Raw genomic sequence first — 20,216 nt, forward strand, 5'->3', positions numbered from 1 at the left:
AGTGGTACCTGGAGGTCATTCTGGAGGTCCGTTCTTAACCTGAAACTGTTCTTAACCTGAAGCACCACTTTAGCTAATGGGGCCTCTTGCTGCTGCTGTGCCGCTGGAGCATGATTTCTGTTCTCATCCTGAAGCAAAGTTCTTAACCCAAGGTACTATTTCTGGGTTAGCGGAGTCTGTAATCTGAAGTGTATGTAACCTGAAGCGTATGTAACACAAGGTACCACTGTAATAATAATTGATTATTTATACCCCACCCATCTGGCTAGGTTTCCCCAGCCACTCTGGGTGGCTTCCAACAGAATATTAAAAAACACAATAAACCATCAAACATTAATTTTTTTCCTAAACAAGGCTGCCTTCAGATTTTTTCTAAAAGTCAGATAGTTGTTTATTTCCTTGACATCTGAAGGGAGGGCGTTCCACAGGGTAGGCGCCACTACAGAGAAGGCCCTCTGCCTGGTTCCCTGTAACCTCACTTCTCGCAGGGAGGGAACTGCCAGACGGCCCTCGGAGCTGGACCTCAGTGTCCGGGCTGAACGATGGGGGTGGAGACGCTCCTTCAGGTATACTGGGCTGAGGCCTTTTATACAATATCACTGGCGAGGCATCACAGAAGAACTAATAAAGCAGAATGATGTGTGGATGATCGTATAAATCCACCACCAACATTGTGCCAATGATGCATTGCAGGATACACCTGGAAAAAACCCAACACCTCAGTCTGGAGGGGCCTGTGCATCAGTGCCATTATTCAGTGCCACCGTCTGCCCCTGCCATCCCTCTAAAGTGCCAATTTGGAGACCCTCTCCCCACCTTAGCTGGGTGCCTGTGTGATGATTTGCCGTGTTGACATACCTAACACGACTCCTTTAATTTTAAGGACCCTTCACTGAGGGGAGCAGTGGGCCAAGTGGTCACAGTGGCCTCTCCTCCTCACAGTCCTGCCCCTGATGATTGGTAAGCTAACCAAGGGAGGGGGCTCTCCCAGGACTGTCCTTGCCCCCAAGGCCCCCTTGAATCTGGCCACGGGCTTGCAAGCCCTCTGCAAATGAGATGGAAATAAAATGCGTTCCTGGCAAAGTTAAACCCGGAACTTCAGGGTGGCAAGCTGGGGATTTCCCAGAATGCACTTCACCACTGCCATGCCAAAATCCATCCATTTCAGGTGCTTCTTCTTCCCACAGCTCACGAAGGTCCCGTCTATGCCCTGGTTTCCACAGACCGGCAGCTGCTCAGTGCTGGCAATGGGGAAGTCAAGGCCTGGAACTGGAGTGAGATTGTGAAGAAGGTAAGGGTGGTTGGTTCATCGGTTCCCCTCCCACGTTTCTCCTGACTTCCTTTTGACTGTGTTCCTCTTAATCTTCTTCTGCCTTCTGCCGCAGGGTTGCAAAGAAGCCTGGAGCAGGAGGCCGCCTTATGGGTATAACTTTGATTTCCACCTTTCACCATTGCCATCTTTTCTTCCTCTTTATGCATGTACAGATGGCAAAAAACTCTCTTTGCTTTTCTGCTCAGGAGCAGCTTGGAGGTGCCAGAGATAAACAGCCTTCAGCTGAACCTCAAGGTACAGGCGCAACGCAATATGGGGAGGGTTCGGCACGGTTCACTCATCTGCCTCGGCCTCATTCTTGCCGCTTCTCCCCCTTCCTCCTTCAGGATAATAGTCTTCTAATGGCTGGGGGAGACTGTTCCATTCATATGATGGATCTGGAATCTGGCGCCTTTACGGTGAGTCCTGCCTCTAGCATCATAGGGCTGATGAAATGCGGGGAGAGAGAAGGTTTATTTAAGGCAACTCCTTCTCATCTCCTACAGGGGGTTCTCTGCATTAGAGTATCCCAAAATTGTTATTATAAACTGGAAATAAATCCTCTTCATCTGTCAGATTCTCAATTTCCAAACTCTAAGGCTTTTCCCCTTGTTTATGGTTATTGAAAACTTAATAAAAATAGCTTTTCAGGATTCTGTGTTGTTCTGCAACAGCAATAGAGTATCATAATATAATTTCTCAGTTATTCTGTAGCATATCTCTGCAGCCTCCAGAATGTGTCCTACCTCCATCCACTGCAAGTCATACTCTGTTTCGTCTCTCTCTGTCACAGCATGAATATCAAGGCCACACCGATTATATCCACTGCCTGGCCCTTCGAGACCAGCTCAGAGAGTGCCTGTCAGGGAGTGAGGATGGCACCGTGCGCCTTTGGGGTGAGGATCTGCAGCCTCCTTGCCGCCTGCTGTTTCTCTGAGAGATCATCTCCCCATATAATCCCTGCCCCGTGCTTTAAAATCAGTTGGGCAGATCTCATCTGCATGCCCCATCTCTGAAGGAAGCCAAATCTGAACCCTGTCAGGGTAGGGCCTTCTCAGTGGTGGTGACCCCGCAGTCCTGAAACAGGCATCTTGGTTACTTATGTTCGCTGATTTGAATATGACTCGGGCAACATCCACACCATACATTTAAAGCGCTATGATACCTTTAACAGATATAAAAAACCCTGTGAACTGTAGTTGGTCAACAGTGCAGGAAACTGTAGCAATGTGAAGTCAGCACTCTGAGCAAACTGCAGTTTGCAGGATTCTCCATGACTGTTAAAAGTGGTATCATCCTGCTTTAAATGTATGCTGTGGATGTAACCCATCTTTGGGTATCAATCTGTGCCTTTTAAACTTCTGTGCTCTGTTATATGGCTAATGGTCGTAAGGTTGTTTGTTTTAACTTCTGGATTATATCTTGGATTCCATATTTGTTTGCTCTTAGAAGTTTCTTGAAAAGCAGGGCGGGTGTCACTTATTTAAAGCTGATTCAGAGGATATCTTCAGAATGTTTGGGAACGAGCCAATGCCAAAGGGATCCCACTGCTCCATTTTCTTCCAATCTCTTTAGATGATCAGTTGCTGACACCCCCCTTGGCTTGTGTTCTAGGACTGGGATGGTGTATATGCAACACAGGAAGCTGCCTATATTGAGCCCTGTGGTCCATCTAGCAACATGTTGTCTATGGTTAATGGCAGTGGCTCTGTGGGGTTTCAGGTTGGGTCCCTCCCATCCCTTACTGGAAATGATGAGGATTGAACCTGGGTCTTACTGAATGCAAACAGATTGTCTGCCACTGAGCTACAGTTGACTAGACAAACCATGGACTCTCTCTCTCTCTCTCTCTCTCTCTCTCACTGCAGATTTACGTACTGGAGGTCAGGTTCAATCAATTGAAGTACATAAATATGAGGTAACGTAATCATCATCAACAACATCTATATTTTTAATGTAAGAAGGCATCAAACAATAATCTTAAAGGAAAACAAACAAGAAAAGATTAGTCAGTTATAATAAAGCAAAATTAAGTATATGACTGGATATTTTCCTGAGGTTTGTCATCCCAAAACATCATGAATAAACTCTGTTGTTCCATAGATTAGGTGGACTGTTGTTATTTATGCATTGTCCTGTAATATGTCAGTTTAGATAATGGAGCTATTATATTCCACGTTTTATGAAACCACTCACATAAATAGTGGTCTAATTGACCACTATACTGATCTTAGCAGCAATGAAAAAGATTAATAGCCCATTTTCAAATCACCATCCAGGATTAAACCCTTTTAGATAACCTTATGAGGTATTGCGGTTTTATCCCATTTCCCTCTGCCCCAGGGAACACCGTGCCTTCCTATCCCTCCCCATTCTTCCATTGTCCATCTATCCAGAAATTTTAAAAATAATTTACACAAGTAGAGAAAAATATGCAAACTAAGCTGCTGTTATTATCAAAGTGTTTGCAACTCCTCAAAACAACAACCCCTAATAAAAACTAGGAACCTATATCAACACGAGACAACCTCACACTTGCGATCTCATATTTTATTGAAGAAAAACCTTTGAGGCAATGGAGCCCTTACTCATTTCCGATAACCAGCATCACCACTTAACCATTGCTTCCTTTGGCCACCTTCCCCTAATGCTCCCCTCAACTCCCTTAGGAATGCAACAGGCCGCAGAACGGGAAGTGGATCCGTTGCCTGGCAACCGAGTCCGACTGGATGGTGAGTTCATTGACTCTTGGCTGCAGAAAGAAAACAGCTTAAATATCCCAAGATGTATTGAGCTGGGGTGCAGCAGTCTGGGAGGGAAGGAGGAGGTTGTTCACTGAGCCTTGCTGTTCTCGGATGTCGCTTGGGACGTCCAGAGACGTTGGCTTCCCCTTTCTTTGGAGCTCCCTGTTCTGCCCATATTTTCTGAGACTGGCCTTGGAAGCAAGGGGGGCTGCTGACATTTGCACTGGACAAGTGTTTGGTGTACTGGGTGAGCAAAACTGCTCTTGCAGAGAGCTTTTGTAATCGGCAGGTTGTGGGTTCCCTAAGGCAGCCGTCTTCCACTTTTTCAGATCTGGGACGCCCCTTTAACATGCATTTGAGGGACCCATTTATTAATCTTTCCCTTAGGTTTGCATGGTGGCTGCACCTTAGACCAGTCCCTGGCCCTAGTATGGAGGGCCCTGACTTCCCAGTTTAAGATCCCTCCCCTCAGGTGTCCAACCTTTTTGCTGTTTCTCCTTCCACAGGTGTGTGGTGGAGGCCCAGCGCTCACTCTGTGGCACCTGCGGTCCGTCACACCTACCACGATATTCCCCGTGCCCCAGTGTCAGCAACAAGTCATGTTCTACCAGGACTTGGTGAGTCATTCTCCCTGGGGGTTGGGGGACACATAGCCTCCCGTCTGGCTGGCTTCCTCATTCCCTTGATTCCTGCATTTCTTCCCCCTGCTCCTTTGTTGTTATTCCTTCATCCAACCAGTCTTACTTCCCCTTCCTTTGCTCTTCCCTTTTGCGCCAAATTTTTTATTCTTCATAAAAATGGTTTCATTGCCACCCGCCATAGCTGTCAGCTTTCAGATTTGAAAATAAGGGATCAGAATCCTCGAAAATAAGGGACCAGCAGCCTCAGCTGTCCCGGGGACAGTCTACGGGATATCTAACAATCCGGGATAGCAGCGGGAAATGGCTCTGGAATAAGGGAATTTCCTGCAAAAAAAGGGAAGGTTGACAGCTATTCAACCCGCCCTTTCACCCAGCACCCTGTTTCCCCGCCCTGATGATCTGTCTTCCGCAGATTCTCTCGGCTGGCCACAGCCCCACCATTAACCATTTACAGATCAGTGGGGAAGTGAAGGCTCAAATCCCTTGCATCCCACGTTGCATCCACTCTCTTTCCATCAACGAACACTCGCCAGAGCACAAGGTAAGCTCCTGGGCGGCAGGAGGGAGGTAGGAGGGTGTCTGGCCTGCAAAGGGAGGCGGCTGGAATTCTGCTTGGAAGGGGCAGGGCTTAGCTTTGGCAAGTAGGACTGTGGACGTGGGGGAGGGGGCTGAAATAAGAATGTGCCAAGCTTCCAAGGAGCAAGGGGGGCTTGGTGAATGAGAGGTGGGTTGTCACTTGGGGTTGGACCTGCAGAAGTAGTGAATTTGGGCTTCAGTTTGTAGAAACCCAGAGGTCTGGACCGCCAAATGGCGAGTTTGTGGGACCCTCGCCCCCGGTAAATTAAAACAACTATATCCCTATAAAGTGGGAATCTCAAGGCAGCCGACAAACCAAATTTAAAACACAGCTATGAGTAAATGGCAAATTATCTTGGGAAAAGTATGCAAAAAAAAATATATCAAACCTGAAGCGATATCTGTGGCACAGAAATGAAAACCACACTGGAGAACCATACAATAATAAGGGGGTGGGCCATAGGCCCATTGAACCTAGGAGGTTGAACGGAGGTGTTGAAATAGCAACAGAAAGGGAGTCATATGTGCTCCATAAGAGAGGGAGTTCTCCAGTCTGGGTGCCACAACCCAGAAGGCCCTGCCCTGCATACTTGCCAGTTCTGCGTTCCTCAGCCTCCATCAGAGATCTGACTGGGGGTAGGCAGAGACATGTGGGAGAAGATGGTCTTTTACTAGGACTGGGGTGGGGGGTAGGAACATTTTGCAATCCAGGGGTCCCTTCTAAGCAACATTCGGAGGGTCATATGCAGGGGCAGGACTAGAGACAAAAAGTTGGGGTGGGGGGCAAGGAATGTAAACCTTACCTTAGTACCCTAGGCTAGTTCCTACACGCACTCACACTCCCCTCCAGGCAAACGAGGCATTGTCAGAATTCCCAGCCAGGCAATAAAATAAAATAAAACAAATCACTCAGGGAAGGGTGCAAAGCCTTGGGTGAGGGCCTGGCCTGGGAAGGAGGTGTGTGACTGGAGAAGGAATGTGGCCCAGGGAGAATCCCAAGGATCAGAGACCTGGAGGACTGGATGTGGTCCCTGGCCCTGAGGTTCCCCAGCCCTGGGCTTGAGTACTTGGTTTTCTGCTGGGCAGAACAATGGTTTTGTTTCCGTGGCTGGTGATGGTGGGGAGCAAAGCAAGAGAGAAGGGGTGGGCAAGGTTACAAGCAGAGCGGGTGGGGCAGTGGGTGGGCCTTCCGCTGCCCCATACCTGATAAACCTCTTCCCTCTCATCTTCCCTTCCTCTTCGCCTTCAGGTGCTGACAGCTGCCGGAAGCAGCCACCGCATCGACGTCTTCACCAACTTTGGTTACCGGGCCTTTTCCCTCACCTTCTCTTAAGGCTCAGGCGATTCCGTTTCCATAAACTGGTGCTGTTCAAGGAGTGCCTGGGCAGGACAGGCAGCCCCACTCGATAGGCTGCTGCGTTCAGGGATGGGTGAGCCACAGCTAGCTGGACTGTCAGTTGGGAAAAGGAGGCTCTTCACTAAGGAAAAAGAAACCCCTGGACCTGCTTGGGCATGAACTTCATGGGTTTTAAAGTTGGGGGGGGGAATGAAAGGAATTGGGAACTGTGTTTATTGTAACTAGCAACCCCCAATTCCACAGTCAGGATAAACCTTACATCACAGGCAAGAAGCTGTTAAATCTATTTCGAGTTAAATGCATTAAAACAATTTTTTTAAGACTGAAATATGGATGCCCTCAGAATGTTTGTTGCTATGTCTTTGTCCTATCCTTCATTTGAGGAAGCATACGGAGTTCCCTTCTTGTTCTCTCAAAAATCTTGTGTAAGGTAGGTGAATCCAAGAGGCAATGGCTGACACAATGTTCAGCTTTGTGGCAGAACTTGAACTTGGGTCTCTCCAGTCCAGCACTCAAGCCTGGAGACAGGGATTCAAGGGCCCTCTAGTCAGGTGGACTACAACTCCCATCATCCTTGACCATTGGCAGTGCTGGCCTGGAGTGCTGGAAGTTTTAGTCCCACAGCATATGGAAGGCTATCGGTTCCTCATCCTGGCGAGCCATCACACCACAGTGACTCATACGGAGCTGATGGGAGAAGGTGGGCAAAAATGTCAAGGAGCAGTTCAGATGTCCTCTCTGTTTGACATCCTTCTGTGATCTTTCATCTGACTTTGCCCAAATGCTATTCAGTTTGTTACCTCTGTGGTCATGAGGCCTGGAATCTGGAATTGTAGGAAAGCTATGGCAGAATGGCCAGTTCCATGCTGCGTGGACCAATGCTTTTCTGGATTTCTAGTCCTTCACACAGGACTCGGCCTTTACGCTTCGGATATCTCCACCTCCTCATACATATGCTCCTCCTGCATCCTCTTCAGCTCCTTCAGATCTTCCCGGTGATTTTCTTTAAACTCCCGGAGAGCCGCCATCTTCTCAAACTCTCCAGTGGCACAGTGGTCCTGCCGTTCAGGATCCGGCAGAAGGTATCCCACAGGATCGCCCAGCATCGCTTCGACCTCACGGCACAGGACCTCCAAGGCCAGGGGGCCATAGGTGGAGCTGCTGGATTTGTAGCGCCTGCTGAAGAGGTTGACGGGCCGCAGGAAGTAGTGCGGGAGGTTTCTCTTTGCGAGGGTGTGGCGTAGGAGCCTCAGGAGGGCTTCCAGGGAGGACAGTAGAGTCTCCCACTGTTCCTTCTGCGGGTAGATTTCACAGCACCACAGCAAAATGGTCTGCAAGGGGAAGAGAGGAGGGAAATGTTAGGTCTTTGTGGCTCTTACGAGGTTCAACAGCATGGGCAGCATCATATTGCTGACTCCTTGGCTACATTTTCCTCCATTTTGACTAGGAGCAAATAATAGGGCCTTGATATCAGGTTCCAAGTGTGTGAAAGAGGCCCCTGAGGGGATGGTAAACACTGGCCTGGCGACAGATAGCACTGCTTGCATTTCGGTTATTTTACCTCACCAGTCGGTGCAGCATTTAATTAGGAGGTTCACCTTGAGATGGTAGGAAGTCAAGATTTTGCCGTACTCTGGCGTCCATTTTGTCACGTTGACAAACTTAAGCAGTCTCAAAGCTGCCGCCCTCTGCCCGCCATCAGCGTCAACGTCCTCAAGAATCACAGTCTCGGCATGGCTGAAAGAGAGCCTGGGCCCAGAGAGAGATTGGCTCCATTAGAACACAGTGCTTATGGAAAAGAAAACAGTTCCTTAGTTGGATGAACTCTTAATAGCCCTCTTGGCTCCTATTGTTACTGCAGGAGGCAGAAATGAGATGGTATTAAAAAGAAAGGTTTGATATTTCAGTGGAAGCTTAACATATCTTGCCTTAAGATAAAAGGCCTTTTTTTGGCGGAGGGAAACCCCTTTGATTAAACTTCAGAAATAAAAATTGAGCCAAAAGGTCAACTTTTGACTACTGAAAAAGTTGCCTGTTTCTGAATGCATGCCAAGCGCTGCTTTCCCACCAGAGAGTAACCTTTTGCTCCCTCCCGGCTGCTAAGTTTGTTTACTTTTTTTTACCTCCAAAATCCTCCCTTGGCTATCAGCTCTGGTCCAACTTCCTGAACGACGGCTGCTTTCCGGAGAAAGCTTTTCTTTTCGTTGGCCAGGTCCCCATCCCACCAGTCGGAAAGGTGGGCCAGGTCTTCTCTCAGCCACTGGTTGGAGAGCTTGAAGGCTCCCTGGATGGCAGGGACCAGCTTCACTGGGACAGTTTCAGTCCCTTCAAGGAAAACCAACTGGATGGCAGGACTCTCCAAATTCAGGGCCTCCAGTGTGATGTTCTCTGCATAGGGCACAGACAAAGCATGATTGCCCCCAGGAATCAAGGGGAAGGAACAATAAAGTTACTACATTTTTCATTTCTTCAATGCCTTTCTTGAGGGTTGTGGGAATACCTGCAGCAGTGTGCAGCCTATAAATCTTAATGGTAAACCAGTCATGGCATTGCAACAGTAATAGAAACAAGCAAACAAATAATAGCAAGGCAGTCCTGTTACTCTCCCAAGAATCTAAGAGGCTAGGTGATCAGAAATATTTTTATTTAAGTATAAAGTCTCCATTATACAGAAGGATAGGTGGCAGATCTGTGATCTGGTTACCTGCCTCCGCTCCAGAAGAAGTCAGATTCTGTCCACAGCGCTCTTCCAATGCAATTTTAAAATCTATTCATATCTGACCGGTTAATTATTAAAGGAAGGTGTTGGCAAGGACAGTGCTCACTCTGATGTTTTTACATTTGAGGGAATCTGCAATAAACATATGTCTCAAAAATAGACTCACGTCTCATCGAGTTGTCTATCTTGGGTACACGGGAACGGAAGAGTTTTTGCCGGAAAACAGGATCTAATGGTCAAGGGGGAAATTCAAGGAATGCTGCTAAGTTCAATTATATATTTGGAAATAAGCAACCATAGGCCAAATCCAACCCCCCCCTTGCAAACGGCTTCTCCCAATGGGAAAATAATTTCTACATGTTTTTGGACTTACCATTTTGCCGGGGATGGGTGCACTCTGGGAAGGAAGGAAAGAAAAGTTCGAGAACATGAGTTAATGGAGAATTGCAAATGGCCTGACATTCAGGCTCCCAAACCCCTACTCCATTGTTTCCTAAAAAGGATTGTTCTGCTTTGAATTACATGACAAGTGGAAATTCATTATAACGGGTGCAGCTTTTCTCAGCGTGGTGATATGATATTAAGCCTGTTGAATTTCCTCCTGTTGCATAAATATAGGCTACGTGTTCAGAACAAAGGCGGCAACCTGAATTTCTTTAGGATGGCTGCCAGGTCTCCTTAGAGGAAAAGCACCTGGAAGTCCAGGTATCTGAGGAATCGGATTGTGAGGTTTACAGAATAGCATGCTATAACGGGGGGAGGGTGTGTGTGTGTCTAACTCGCAAGTTTGGGAGTTCAATTTGTCCCTCCCTCAAGCAACCCTCAGACCAAAGGAAATGTTAGCACGCCACCTGCACTGACATGGCTGTACCTGGGTCCAAAGTGATTTCTATATGTCGGTGAAAGTCCTCCAAGATTTGGACAGGGTCCAGGTGGTGGTGACTGAGGCTTTCCTAGACGAAGAGAAAACAAAGCGGGTCACTGGATTTTGCATCCTCTTGTGTTGGAGAAAGGAAAGCTGAGCTGGGGCTAAAAAGGTAAAGGTAAAGGTACCCCTGCCCATACGGGCCAGTCTTGACAGACTCTGGGGTTGTGTGCTCATCTCACTCAAGAGGCCGGGGGCCAGCGCTGTCCGAAGACACTTCCGGGTCACGTGGCCAGCGTGACGAAGCTGCATCTGGCAAGCCAGCGCAGCACACGGAACGCCGTTTACCTTCCCGCTGGTAAGCAGTCCCTATTTATCTACTTGCACCCGGGGGTGCTTTCGAACTGCTAGGCTGGCAGGCGCTGGGACTGAGCAACGGGAGCACACCCCGCCGCGGGGATTTGAACCGCCGACCTTTCGATCAGCAAGTCCTAGGCGCTGAGGCTTTTATCCACTACACCAGTGTAAAACCCACACTCCCTGGCTGTGCTCACGCCAGCATAAATCACAACCTCAGACTACACCAGCCTAACTTTAGCTAGCATCGTTTAAGACAGTGGAATTTTTACCAGCTTCCCATAGCTTGGATTGTTCTGCCCGTCTCTAGGTGGTATCACAGTATAAAAGGTACAATACAAATAAATCAAGTTAAACAATCAAATCAGAAAACTGACTTAAAATGTGCGCTGAACATTCAGGTATCAGAAGTTCCACCAAGTTAATTATACCTGTATGATGGTAGTTCTAGTTCATATTGATATTCAGGAGGATTTTTCTTAATTGTTTTGTACCACTTCAAAATATTTATTTTTAGTTCTCTTTTTTGTGTGTATTTGTGTGTGATACTTTTATAACTTTCCTAAACTGCTTTAAAGACTTTTTTGAAGTATTAAGTGGTATATAAACTACTTCTTCATCACCATCATCAGAATAACAATGGTGATGATGCTGTCGAAATCTACCTTGCACTCATCTAAGAAATCCAGGTCTTCCTCGTCGTCCTCGTCCGCCAGGCGCTCCGCTTGCCGGTGGCAGTGGACTTCCACGTACATCTCCCCGAAAGCCTCGAGGTCCACAAGGACTTTGGTGCCCCAGCGAAGCACGGGCAGCCCTTGCTCGCGGAAAATGTAGGTGGGCAGCTTCTTTTCATAGCTGCCAGGCTCCTTGGCGATGCCCCCACTTGCGAGCGCCAGCTTGGGGTTATACCTCGCGGGGATGAGGAAGTCGAAACCGTTGGAACTCCCCTCCACTTGAAGGTGCAGCCCTTCCCTGTGGCTGCCGACCGGGATGGGGTCGTTGGGGTACAGCCCGGTGCTGGATTCATAGGCCCATTTTACCATCTTCTCCACCATGCTTTTTACCACGAAGAAATTCTTCCCGACCCTCCAGCCTTTCTCCCCGGACAGGAAGACCCTGTCGGCGTAGAACTGCTGCAGGATCGCCTCTCGCTGGCCGGGAGGATCCCCCTCCCCGCTCATTGCCATGGTGGATCCCTCTGAAATCCTCCTCCTGCTGCCTGCCTCTCCTCCCTTCTCAGCTTTCACTTTCCCTTCCTGCCGAGGTCTGTTCATTCACAGAGACTTTTGCTCCTGGCTGTGTCAGAGATGGGAAGGGGGTGGGACGCAAAAACCAGCTTTTAAACTTTCCTGCAAAGTGAAAGTGAACAGAGTTTTCCCCTCCTCCTCCTCCTCTTCCCCTGATAAACATTTTACGCAGATATTATTAGCCGAGCCAAACCATAAACTGTGCTGGGCGCTCCCACTCATTTTCCTTCCTGGGAGGGGAAATGACAAGTGGGAAGAGTTAGAAGCCACACCAGAATTTCCTGGCTGGAAGCAATTCTCTAACATAGGAACCAGGCACCATGCCAGTGGATTTTCTACCCATTTTGCTGCCTGAGGTGACAGATGAGTTGATTCTTTCCCTCTTCCCTTTCCCTGGCCCATTCCAGACTGGCAAGGGGGCAGCATGCCTGAAGGCAGCAGGCCCAGCTTAGGGGGCAGAGGGCAGGTTGTGTGGCACACAACAGCTCCGTCATCATTCTGCCCCCCCCCCCATCGCCCACGGAGGGCTGGTTCCCTCATGGCAAGATGTGAAGTCACAGGGAACCAGGCAGAGGGCCTTCTTGGTAGTTGCTCCTGCCCTGTGGGACGCCTTCCCAGCAGATGTCAAAGATCTGGAAGTGGGGGGCAGGGGATGTTCCTGCTGCAGGCATGGAACACTGCACCCCCCTCACAAAATGGGAGGAGAAACCCACCCGTGGCTGCCTGGCAAGTGAGACACTTTTTTTGCCCCTTGCCCTCATCCCACCTGGGCTTTGGTCTTCCCTGTCAGTCATGTTCAGTTACCTCCCCCCCCCCCCCATGAGCTTGGAGATGCTCCTTCAGGTATATGGGGCCGAGGCTGTTTAGGGCTTCAAAGTTCAACACCAACACTTGAGATTGTGCTTGGAAACGTACCGGGAGCCAATGGAGATCTTTGAGGACTGGTGTAATATGAAACACGAACCATCCTAGCAAATTCAGACTTTAAGTAAAACTGTTAAAACAAAGGACACATTCTATAAGAGCTGGCAATGCTTTATTGTGTACGTAGCTGATAAGGAACATGACTGGCAACCGCTACCAATGCATGGACACAATGGGATGAGACGAAAAACAGGGGCCGTTATTTACCACAATATGCTCCATAATGGATAGGATACTAATGTTGAATAATATGGTCCTGTTATAAGAAGGGAGAAATACCATATGTATTGTGGTGCCTCCCTTTCCTTCTTCCTTTTTGGTTGATGTGTTCTACACATTTATATAGATAGATAAAGCATGAACCTCCCTGCCACTTCACTTCCAAATCTCTTGACTTCCAGCTTTACCTTCTCCCATAATCCCTCGGCTGCTTTTATTGATACCCAAGGAGACGTTGAAGGCAGATGGATCAGAGTTCTGTCCTATGGGCTGTTATTCTTGGTGTGTGGAGAGCCAGTGGATTGATCCCACCCTCCAATTCCTTCTTCTTTGTCCCAGTGGAAGCCGACAGCGCTGACCAAAGGCCCTGAGCGGCCGCTGATGTAGCGCAGGATGGTGTTTGGGAACAAAGGCTCAGCGTCGAAGGTGACCCCCAAACCGGAGCCAGCCCCGTAGTCAAAGACACGGCCGAGGTTGGTGCGGAAGGCAATATACTCCACAAAGCTTCCGAAGCGGCCCAAGACTTGCACAATGCCTTCTCCAGGAAACAGCGGCATCACAGATTGGCTCCCTGAGGGGTTTCCTTCAATCCTGGACCACAGGCCGCCGTAGCGAACCTGGATGCTGCAGTGACAAGGGATGGATTGTGGTTAGTGAAGGCTGCCACCTTCTGAGGGACAGTGTTTAACAGCTGCATCTCAGATAGAAACCAAAGGACAACCACTTTTAATTACCACCCAGGTTTCGCCACCATATCAGGCAATTTGTATATCATCAGTTCTCAGTCAGCAGGGAAATCGCACAGGAATTTCTGGGCCCAGTTCCACTAGATGAGAGCCTGGGGCTTGCATAAGTCTGTGTGTGGCACTTTGCAAATCCTGACAACCAGGTGAATGGGTCACCTGATGTCACTGTGATCTGATGTCAGGTGACTGACAGCTCGGTGGCCCCCCGCAAGGAGGTGGGGCAGATAACTGTCCTACCCACTGGCTGGATGCAGTACCCCCTGCGCTTCAGGGAGCTATGAGAATCCTGATAATCATCTGATCTTCCAGGTGAGTTGAAACAGGTCTCCTGACATCACTGTGATATCAAGCGATTGACAAGTCAGCAGCCCCCACCTCCCTGTAAAACTTGGCTGGATCAAATTCCCCATTCCTGCTGTTTGTGGCTTGGGTCCTCTGCCCAACCCAAATCTAGTGGCAAGAACTACTCCTCTTCCCATAAAGCCTTTGCCCTATCACCCCCCAACAACCCAAAGAACTGAGCCTGGGTCAGATATAAACACAGTGGTACCTCTGGATGCGAACGGGATCCATTCCGGAGCCCTGTTCGCATCCAGAAGCAAACACAACCCGCGTCTGTGTGCACGTGGGTTGCGATTTGCCGCTTCTGTGCATGTGTGTGATGTCATTTTGACTGTGCATGCGCGAGCAGCGAAACCTGGAAGTAACGCACTCTGTTACTTCTGGGTCGCCGCAGCGCGCAACCCAAAAATACTTATCCTGAAGCTACTTCAACCCAAGGTATGACTGTATTTGCCAAAAGCTTCTGTCTATCCTGTGGGTTTATCCAGCATTTTTCTTCTTCTTCTGTATTTACAGATGAGGAGTTACTTGGGAGGACTGAGCCCAAGCCCATGCTATCTACTCAGAAACTTGCGCCACTGTTTTCAGTGACATTGTGGCCCCCCAGTCACTGAAGATCCCCTCTGCTAACCTTGCTGAATCTGCCACACACCGGTAGCACCCCAAAAGACATACAAACCTCAGTATATACTTGTTGTTTGCCTGTATCCGCAGAGCTGTTATGGGGCCATCCAGCTGATTCCTGGACTGGTCAAAATGTTCCCCACTGCTGCCGCCATATTCTCCCGAGTAAGACGAGGAACCTGCCTGGGCTGGATCCACAAAGGGGGATGAGCAACAGGTTAACAAATTAAAAGGCAGGTTGATTTAATCCATTATTGACCCTTTTCTCTAAACTCAAAAGTCCCAGAAGCTACAACCTTTCACTTCATCCCCTGGATCATTTTGCTTGCCGTTTTCTGAATCTTTTCCAACCTAGCAGCAGAGGCTGTTGCTTATTTTAAGCTGTGTGCATGCTATCCCTTGGAAGCCCATTCTTTCCCTCAAAGAATTCTGGGTCCTGTAGTTTGTTAAGAAGAAGAAGAAGAGTTTGGATTTGATATCCCGCCTTTCACTCCCTTTAAGGAGTCTCAAAGCGGCTAACAATCTCCTTTCCCTTCCTCCCCCACAACAAACACTCTGTGAGGTGAGTGGGGCTGAGAGACTTCAAAGAAGTGTGACTAGCCCAAGGTCACCCAGCAGCTGCATGTGGAGGAGTGGAGACGCAAACCCGGTTCCCCAGATTACGAGTCTACCACTCTTAACCACTACACCACACTGGCTCTCAGGGTTGCTTGGAATTGCATTGCTGTGAGGGATAAACTACAGGGCCCAGAATTCTTTGAGGGAAAGAATTGGCTTCAAATGAGATTTTAAGCCTTAGTCCAGTCTTGCGGCCAACACACACACATACATACACACACACACACACACACACACTCTGCTCCTCCTTGCAAATTATCACAACATTTCCAGATGCAAAATGCAGTAACAGCTAGCCCCCTTTGTGACCTTACCTGGACTACCAGACACAACATCACGGAGAAGGAGGCTCAGGAGAATGAATACTGGCATCTTGGAAGCTGAAAAGGGGAAGGTCTGGAGGGTTAAAAGAGACAAGATTACAGCTCACATGGGCTTATCATTTTCTTAACCAGATAGCAAAATGACTCGACTGTCACCTCTTCTCATGGCAATAGTAGCCTGTGAGAATCTGTGGCAGGGAATATAGAATTTATGCAAGTCAAATCCAGATTTTTTATTTTAGGGGAGGGGGTGAGGCGGAAGCCATTGAAAGAGGGAATCATTCACTCCAAGAATAGTATTGAAAATAGCAAATACAATCCTCCAGGGTGGGTTTTTGTTTTTTTTAAATGCTCTCAAGCCACACTATTCTTTTAGAATCCAATTCTCTGTTTTCGGATGACTAAGCTCTGAATACAGCCTTGGGTGTATCAAACTTCTATTTTGATCAGTCAGAAAATGTCAGAAAAGTTTTCAAATGTCAGAAAAGTTTTCAAAGAAAAAAAATCACCTGAAGCTAAAGAATAAAACGCCATGTTAACGACAATGTATTAAAACACACTTTTTTTTAAAAAAAACACCCTAGGTTCTTTAGGCTGCAATCCTTACCTGGGAGCAAGTCCCACTGATGTTAATGGGGCTTACTTTTGAGTAGAGCTGTATTGGCTTTCGCTGTTACTGTTGTTTTTTAAACACCCTTGCTTCCTCCCCCTTGCTTCCATAGCCATTAAAAAAAGAGATATTTATTTATCCCATATTTTTTCCCCTTGAAAAATATTGAGAGATGCTGCATTATGTATAGCTTCAGCCTTACAATATGTCGCTTTGGTGAGCCTACTTACAGCAATACTTGTTTCTCCAGCAAAACTCCCGCAAATTACCTTGTTCAGGTAAGCGTAAGTGGGGTGGACCCCTCCTTGTGCCTTTGCTACATTAATGCCAAGAAGGCCTTACAAGTTCTTGAAACCTGCCACTCCTGCAGAAAATACAACCTTCTCTTTGAGAAAAGTGGTTCCTATTGGTTTGGCACCAGGTTATCTTACTCGGGGAGTTTCGTTTTACCTGCTTGTAGGCACCTGGGCTACCAAACAGTTCCTCTATTGTGATCTAATATTTCCTCCTACCTGTTTGTTGTTCAGAGAGCTAAGCTGGATTCCAGAAATCAGAACAGAAATGTAATCAAAGGCTTCAACATTCTTTTTAGAAACTCCTGCAACAAATAAAGATATGGACATCTCCTTGCTGCCTAGGGTTAAAAACAAAATCTATTGCCGTGACATATTAGAAAATAGTCTTAAGATTTCCATGCATGCAACTTAAAGAGCAATACTGTAAAGGCAACATAAATAATGGCACTCATCTCTGAACTTTGGAAACAGAAGGAATAATTTGCAATGAAATTTGCCAAATCTAAGGTTACCAATTTATCAAGAAAAACAAAGTGGTCTGGCCTGTTCATGTGCTTTTAACAGCAGTTTGGGGCAGCACAAAGCCAGCCGCTGGAAGTTTTTCAGGGCCTGCAGAAATGCACTTAAGCCCTTCTTAACTATTGAACAGGTCCTTTTCCAGAGAGCCAGAGGGCGAGGATTTGAAAACTGGCACCAACATCTGGCATCTCTCCTCCAAATCTATAAAGACAAAACAAGCACAGTCTTCATCCGTGAAATGTCTCTGGGTCTGGTTCAGAGGTGTAGGAAGGTCAGGTGGTACCTGGTGCGGAAAATTTCTTGTCCCCCCCCCCCCCCCCGCCCCACATTGATTTATTATTATTATTTTTTTGCCTGCAAAAATGGTGTTACGTTATTTCATATTTTCTTACAAAGGAATGGATTCTGGGCCTCTGGTAACAAGTAGGCGACTATGGAGACATACTTAAATCTACAGGATGCATTGTGTTCGTGCCTTTCTACTACTTTAGCAACTCCTCCGCAAATACGGCAATATTTGGTCCTTTAAAAAATTTAATTATTATTATTCAGTTTTTAACAATATATAACAACGCATAACACTTATACATTCTTATCTAGATAATACAGAAACAATTAAGAAACATTTCTGATTGAGATACAGTGGTACCTCGGGTTACACTTCAGGTTACATACGCTTCAGGTTACAGACTCCGCTAACCCAGAAATAGTGCTTCAGGTTAAGAACTTTGCTTCAGGTTGAGAACAGAAATTGTGTTCCAGTGGCGCAGCGGCAGCAGGAGGCCCCATTAGCTAAAGTGGTGCTTCAGGTTGAGAACAGTTTCAGGTTAAGAACAGACATCCGGAACAAATTAAGTACTTAACCCGAGGTACCACTGTATTATAATACCATAGAAATTTAAGTATCAACAAGAAAAGAAAACCTAAAAGGGGGGCGGGGAGAAAATAGTGGGGGAATGGGGAAGGGGATGTGTTTTTTGAAAGCTGTACAACATTTCAATTAACAATATTTGAGTGGCAGTTTTCCAGTTATAAAAACTTAGCGACTCCAATGAGTGTGGATCAGGGATGATTATTAATAGATTAAAGGTCTCCCCGATCTGCCCATCAGGGAGAGGTCATGCTGCACTCAGGTTTGCAGTGTGAGAAGCTGAAGCAAAACCTTAGCCTCTCTTCAGGTAGGTGGAATTTGCAGTCTAGTAACCATCCCTCCCTAGAAGACAGCATTAAACCCAACGCAGAGCTCAGTGACACTTTTCTGCAGAGGCACAGAAATGCCACAAGGTGGCAGCAGACACTGCAGAGCAGTGCACCCATATAACCTGGGTGGCAGAGCCTGTGTCTATATTAGTTATATTAGCTACTTCATAGACATAATATGTGTATAGCAGCCTTTTAAGGACTTGAAACTACCTTATGGTGACTTCACCACCACCACAACCCCCAAGCTTATTTACATCACCTGGGTTGATTTACAGATAAACCATCTTCTGCTGTAGAAATGATCACAATTCCCTCCAGACTGGAATGTTAACAGGTAATATTTGGCAGTATTTTTATCCTGTCATTCCTTTAAGAAACTCAAGGCCCTTTTATCCTCACAAGGAGCCTGCGAGGTGGGACAGCCTGTGGAAACACACCATAAAGTTAAAGCACAAAGAATCCTGGGAACTGTAGTTTACGAAAGGCGCTGGGAACTGTTCCTAACTACATTTCCCAGAATTCTTTGGGAAGAGGTGGAGGAAATGTGCCTTAAATTAGCTTTAAATATATGAGTCCGCTAGGCCCCACCAACAGAGGAGGTGGAGCAGCAGAGGATGCTTTGCCCAGAGACTCCTCAAATCTAGAACTGGTCAGGGAACAAGAATCTGAACTCGGGTCCGACATGTGGTGTAATCTGGGCTGCACCACACGGGTTGTCAACATGAGCTGTTTTGCCCCAGGAGAATCATTCCCAGGGGTTGTGAAGGAAATAATTTCACCGGTTGAATTTCTGCCTCTTATGCACCAATACTGGTGTTATGTACTGAAGTTCTCACCCTGGGCCAGCAGGGGGATACTGTAGATAGTTATGCAAATGAAGGATCGAAAGTGACGTTCAGTGATTGGATAGTTTGTATGCAAATGAAGGATCGAAAGTAACGTTCAGTGATTGGCTAGTTTTAGAAAATGGCAACAGTTACATTGTTCTGGAGCTCTATATAAGCAGGCTGACTGAGCTCCTCAGATCAGTTCTGTTCCAGCTTACAAATAAAGAGCTGCTTTGGAAGAATCGCTGTGTCGTCTGATATGTTCGCCCACAACCTAACAACTGGCATCTTGCCAGAAGGAAATGTGACTTGGTCTGTAGCAGTTGTCTGTAAGGGGAAAAAAATGCCAACCTCGTGAACACTATTTATGTGCATTTCCTCATTTTAAACCACACAGAGAAGCATGTTTTGTGACGTCGCTGGAGGACAGGGAGAGGGGAATCACAGAGTGTTTTGGCTTTGAACGGAGGTCCCCTGTGAAATCATAGAGTCTGCACCATAGAGAGGGAGTTATGAAACAAAATCTGGTCAGTAGGTCGGATCCTGACCTCTCCCATCCCCTGCAGGTGGTTTTGACCAGTGTGTGGTATAGAGATTCCCAAACCTAGCTTCATCCAGGCGGTCTGTGGCATGTTTGCAAAAATGCAATTAAAAATAATCCAGCACGTTACAATTGCTACAGTAAGCAGAAAAAAAATAAGTGGTCTGCCATGACCCTCAGCAATTTTTAAATCTGTGTGGGACAAAAGTTTGGGAACCAGTGAAAGAAAAGGAGCATGACTGTAGCAGTTAAGGCTGCCAACTGACCTATGGCTTTGACTTTAGATTTGCTTTTCAACACAGGAAAGAGCAGATCAAGCTTTTTTGTGGTGCAGAACAGTCACCTGCTAACCTGCAGGTGAATATGATTCGGCACAGGAGTAGGGTGCAGTAAAAAAGTTGGCAACCTGGTGCTAATGCTCTTATGGGAAAAAGCCATCAAGGAGTAGCAAGTCTGTGTATTTTTTAAATAGGAGACCATCTCTTCTGTGTCTTCTCCCTTTGCTTCTTTACCTGTGAAGCAGAACTGCGCTTTTAAAAGTGTGGGGGGGTTTTGTGTGAAAGTGGAGTTGCTGAAAAGTATCGTTGCCACCACTTTTTCTTCAGG

At 47.1% G+C, this 20,216-nt stretch overlaps 3 protein-coding genes across 4 annotated transcripts in view; 1 reads left to right on the top strand and 2 right to left on the bottom strand.

Moving 5' to 3' along the window:
• Positions 1-6,958, top strand: part of THOC6 (THO complex subunit 6) — a 9,850-nt gene extending 2,892 nt beyond the window's left edge. For both annotated transcript variants that reach the window (XM_028704993.2, XM_028704994.2), the window contains exons 4-13: positions 1,188-1,291; positions 1,386-1,423; positions 1,519-1,567; positions 1,660-1,731; positions 2,106-2,208; positions 3,181-3,230; positions 3,982-4,044; positions 4,563-4,673; positions 5,110-5,238; positions 6,523-6,958. In XM_028704993.2, the coding sequence (XP_028560826.1) occupies positions 1,188-1,291; positions 1,386-1,423; positions 1,519-1,567; positions 1,660-1,731; positions 2,106-2,208; positions 3,181-3,230; positions 3,982-4,044; positions 4,563-4,673; positions 5,110-5,238; positions 6,523-6,606 (803 nt within the window). In that variant the 3' untranslated portion in view covers positions 6,607-6,958. The remainder of the gene's footprint in view (positions 1-1,187; positions 1,292-1,385; positions 1,424-1,518; positions 1,568-1,659; positions 1,732-2,105; positions 2,209-3,180; positions 3,231-3,981; positions 4,045-4,562; positions 4,674-5,109; positions 5,239-6,522) is intronic.
• Positions 6,827-11,924, bottom strand: LOC114583672 (uncharacterized). Its single transcript, XM_028704992.2, has 7 exons — positions 11,237-11,924; positions 10,221-10,302; positions 9,723-9,746; positions 9,516-9,578; positions 8,754-9,018; positions 8,229-8,379; positions 6,827-7,961 (listed from the first exon to the last, which is right to left on the bottom strand). Exons 1-7 carry the CDS (start codon positions 11,843-11,845, stop codon positions 7,551-7,553), a joined length of 1,605 nt encoding a protein of 534 aa, XP_028560825.2. The 5' UTR covers positions 11,846-11,924; the 3' UTR covers positions 6,827-7,550.
• Positions 11,925-12,848: 924 nt separating this feature from the next.
• LOC114582819 (zymogen granule membrane protein 16-like) lies at positions 12,849-17,334 on the bottom strand. Its single transcript, XM_028704119.2, has 4 exons — positions 16,737-17,334; positions 15,606-15,687; positions 14,729-14,861; positions 12,849-13,585 (listed from the first exon to the last, which is right to left on the bottom strand). Exons 1-4 carry the CDS (start codon positions 16,845-16,847, stop codon positions 13,225-13,227), a joined length of 687 nt encoding a protein of 228 aa, XP_028559952.2. The 5' UTR covers positions 16,848-17,334; the 3' UTR covers positions 12,849-13,224.
• Positions 17,335-20,216: the final 2,882 nt, after the last annotated feature.

Source organism: Podarcis muralis, chromosome 13 (assembly GCF_964188315.1).
Source record: "Podarcis muralis chromosome 13, rPodMur119.hap1.1, whole genome shotgun sequence".
Taxonomy (NCBI): domain Eukaryota; kingdom Metazoa; phylum Chordata; class Lepidosauria; order Squamata; family Lacertidae; genus Podarcis; species Podarcis muralis.

Excerpts from the sequence above, each read along its gene's own strand:
- LOC114583672 (XM_028704992.2), bottom strand. The coding sequence starts at position 11,845 with ATGAACAGACCTCGGCAGGAAGGGAAAGTGAAAGCTGAGAAGGGAGGA. Across the intron at positions 9,747-10,220 it reads AGAAATCACTTTGGACCCAG|AGTGCACCCATCCCCGGCAA; the intron begins GTACAGCCATGT and ends CTTCCTTCCCAG. Across the intron at positions 7,962-8,228 it reads TGACTTCCTACCATCTCAAG|ACCATTTTGCTGTGGTGCTG; the intron begins GTGAACCTCCTA and ends TTCCCCTTGCAG.
- LOC114582819 (XM_028704119.2), bottom strand. The coding sequence starts at position 16,847 with ATGTCCATATCTTTATTTGTTGCAGGAGTTTCTAAAAAGAATGTTGAA. Across the intron at positions 15,688-16,736 it reads GCTCTCTGAACAACAAACAG|ACCTTCCCCTTTTCAGCTTC; the intron begins GTAGGAGGAAAT and ends TTAACCCTCCAG. Across the intron at positions 14,862-15,605 it reads TGTTGTGTCTGGTAGTCCAG|CCCAGGCAGGTTCCTCGTCT; the intron begins GTAAGGTCACAA and ends TTGTGGATCCAG.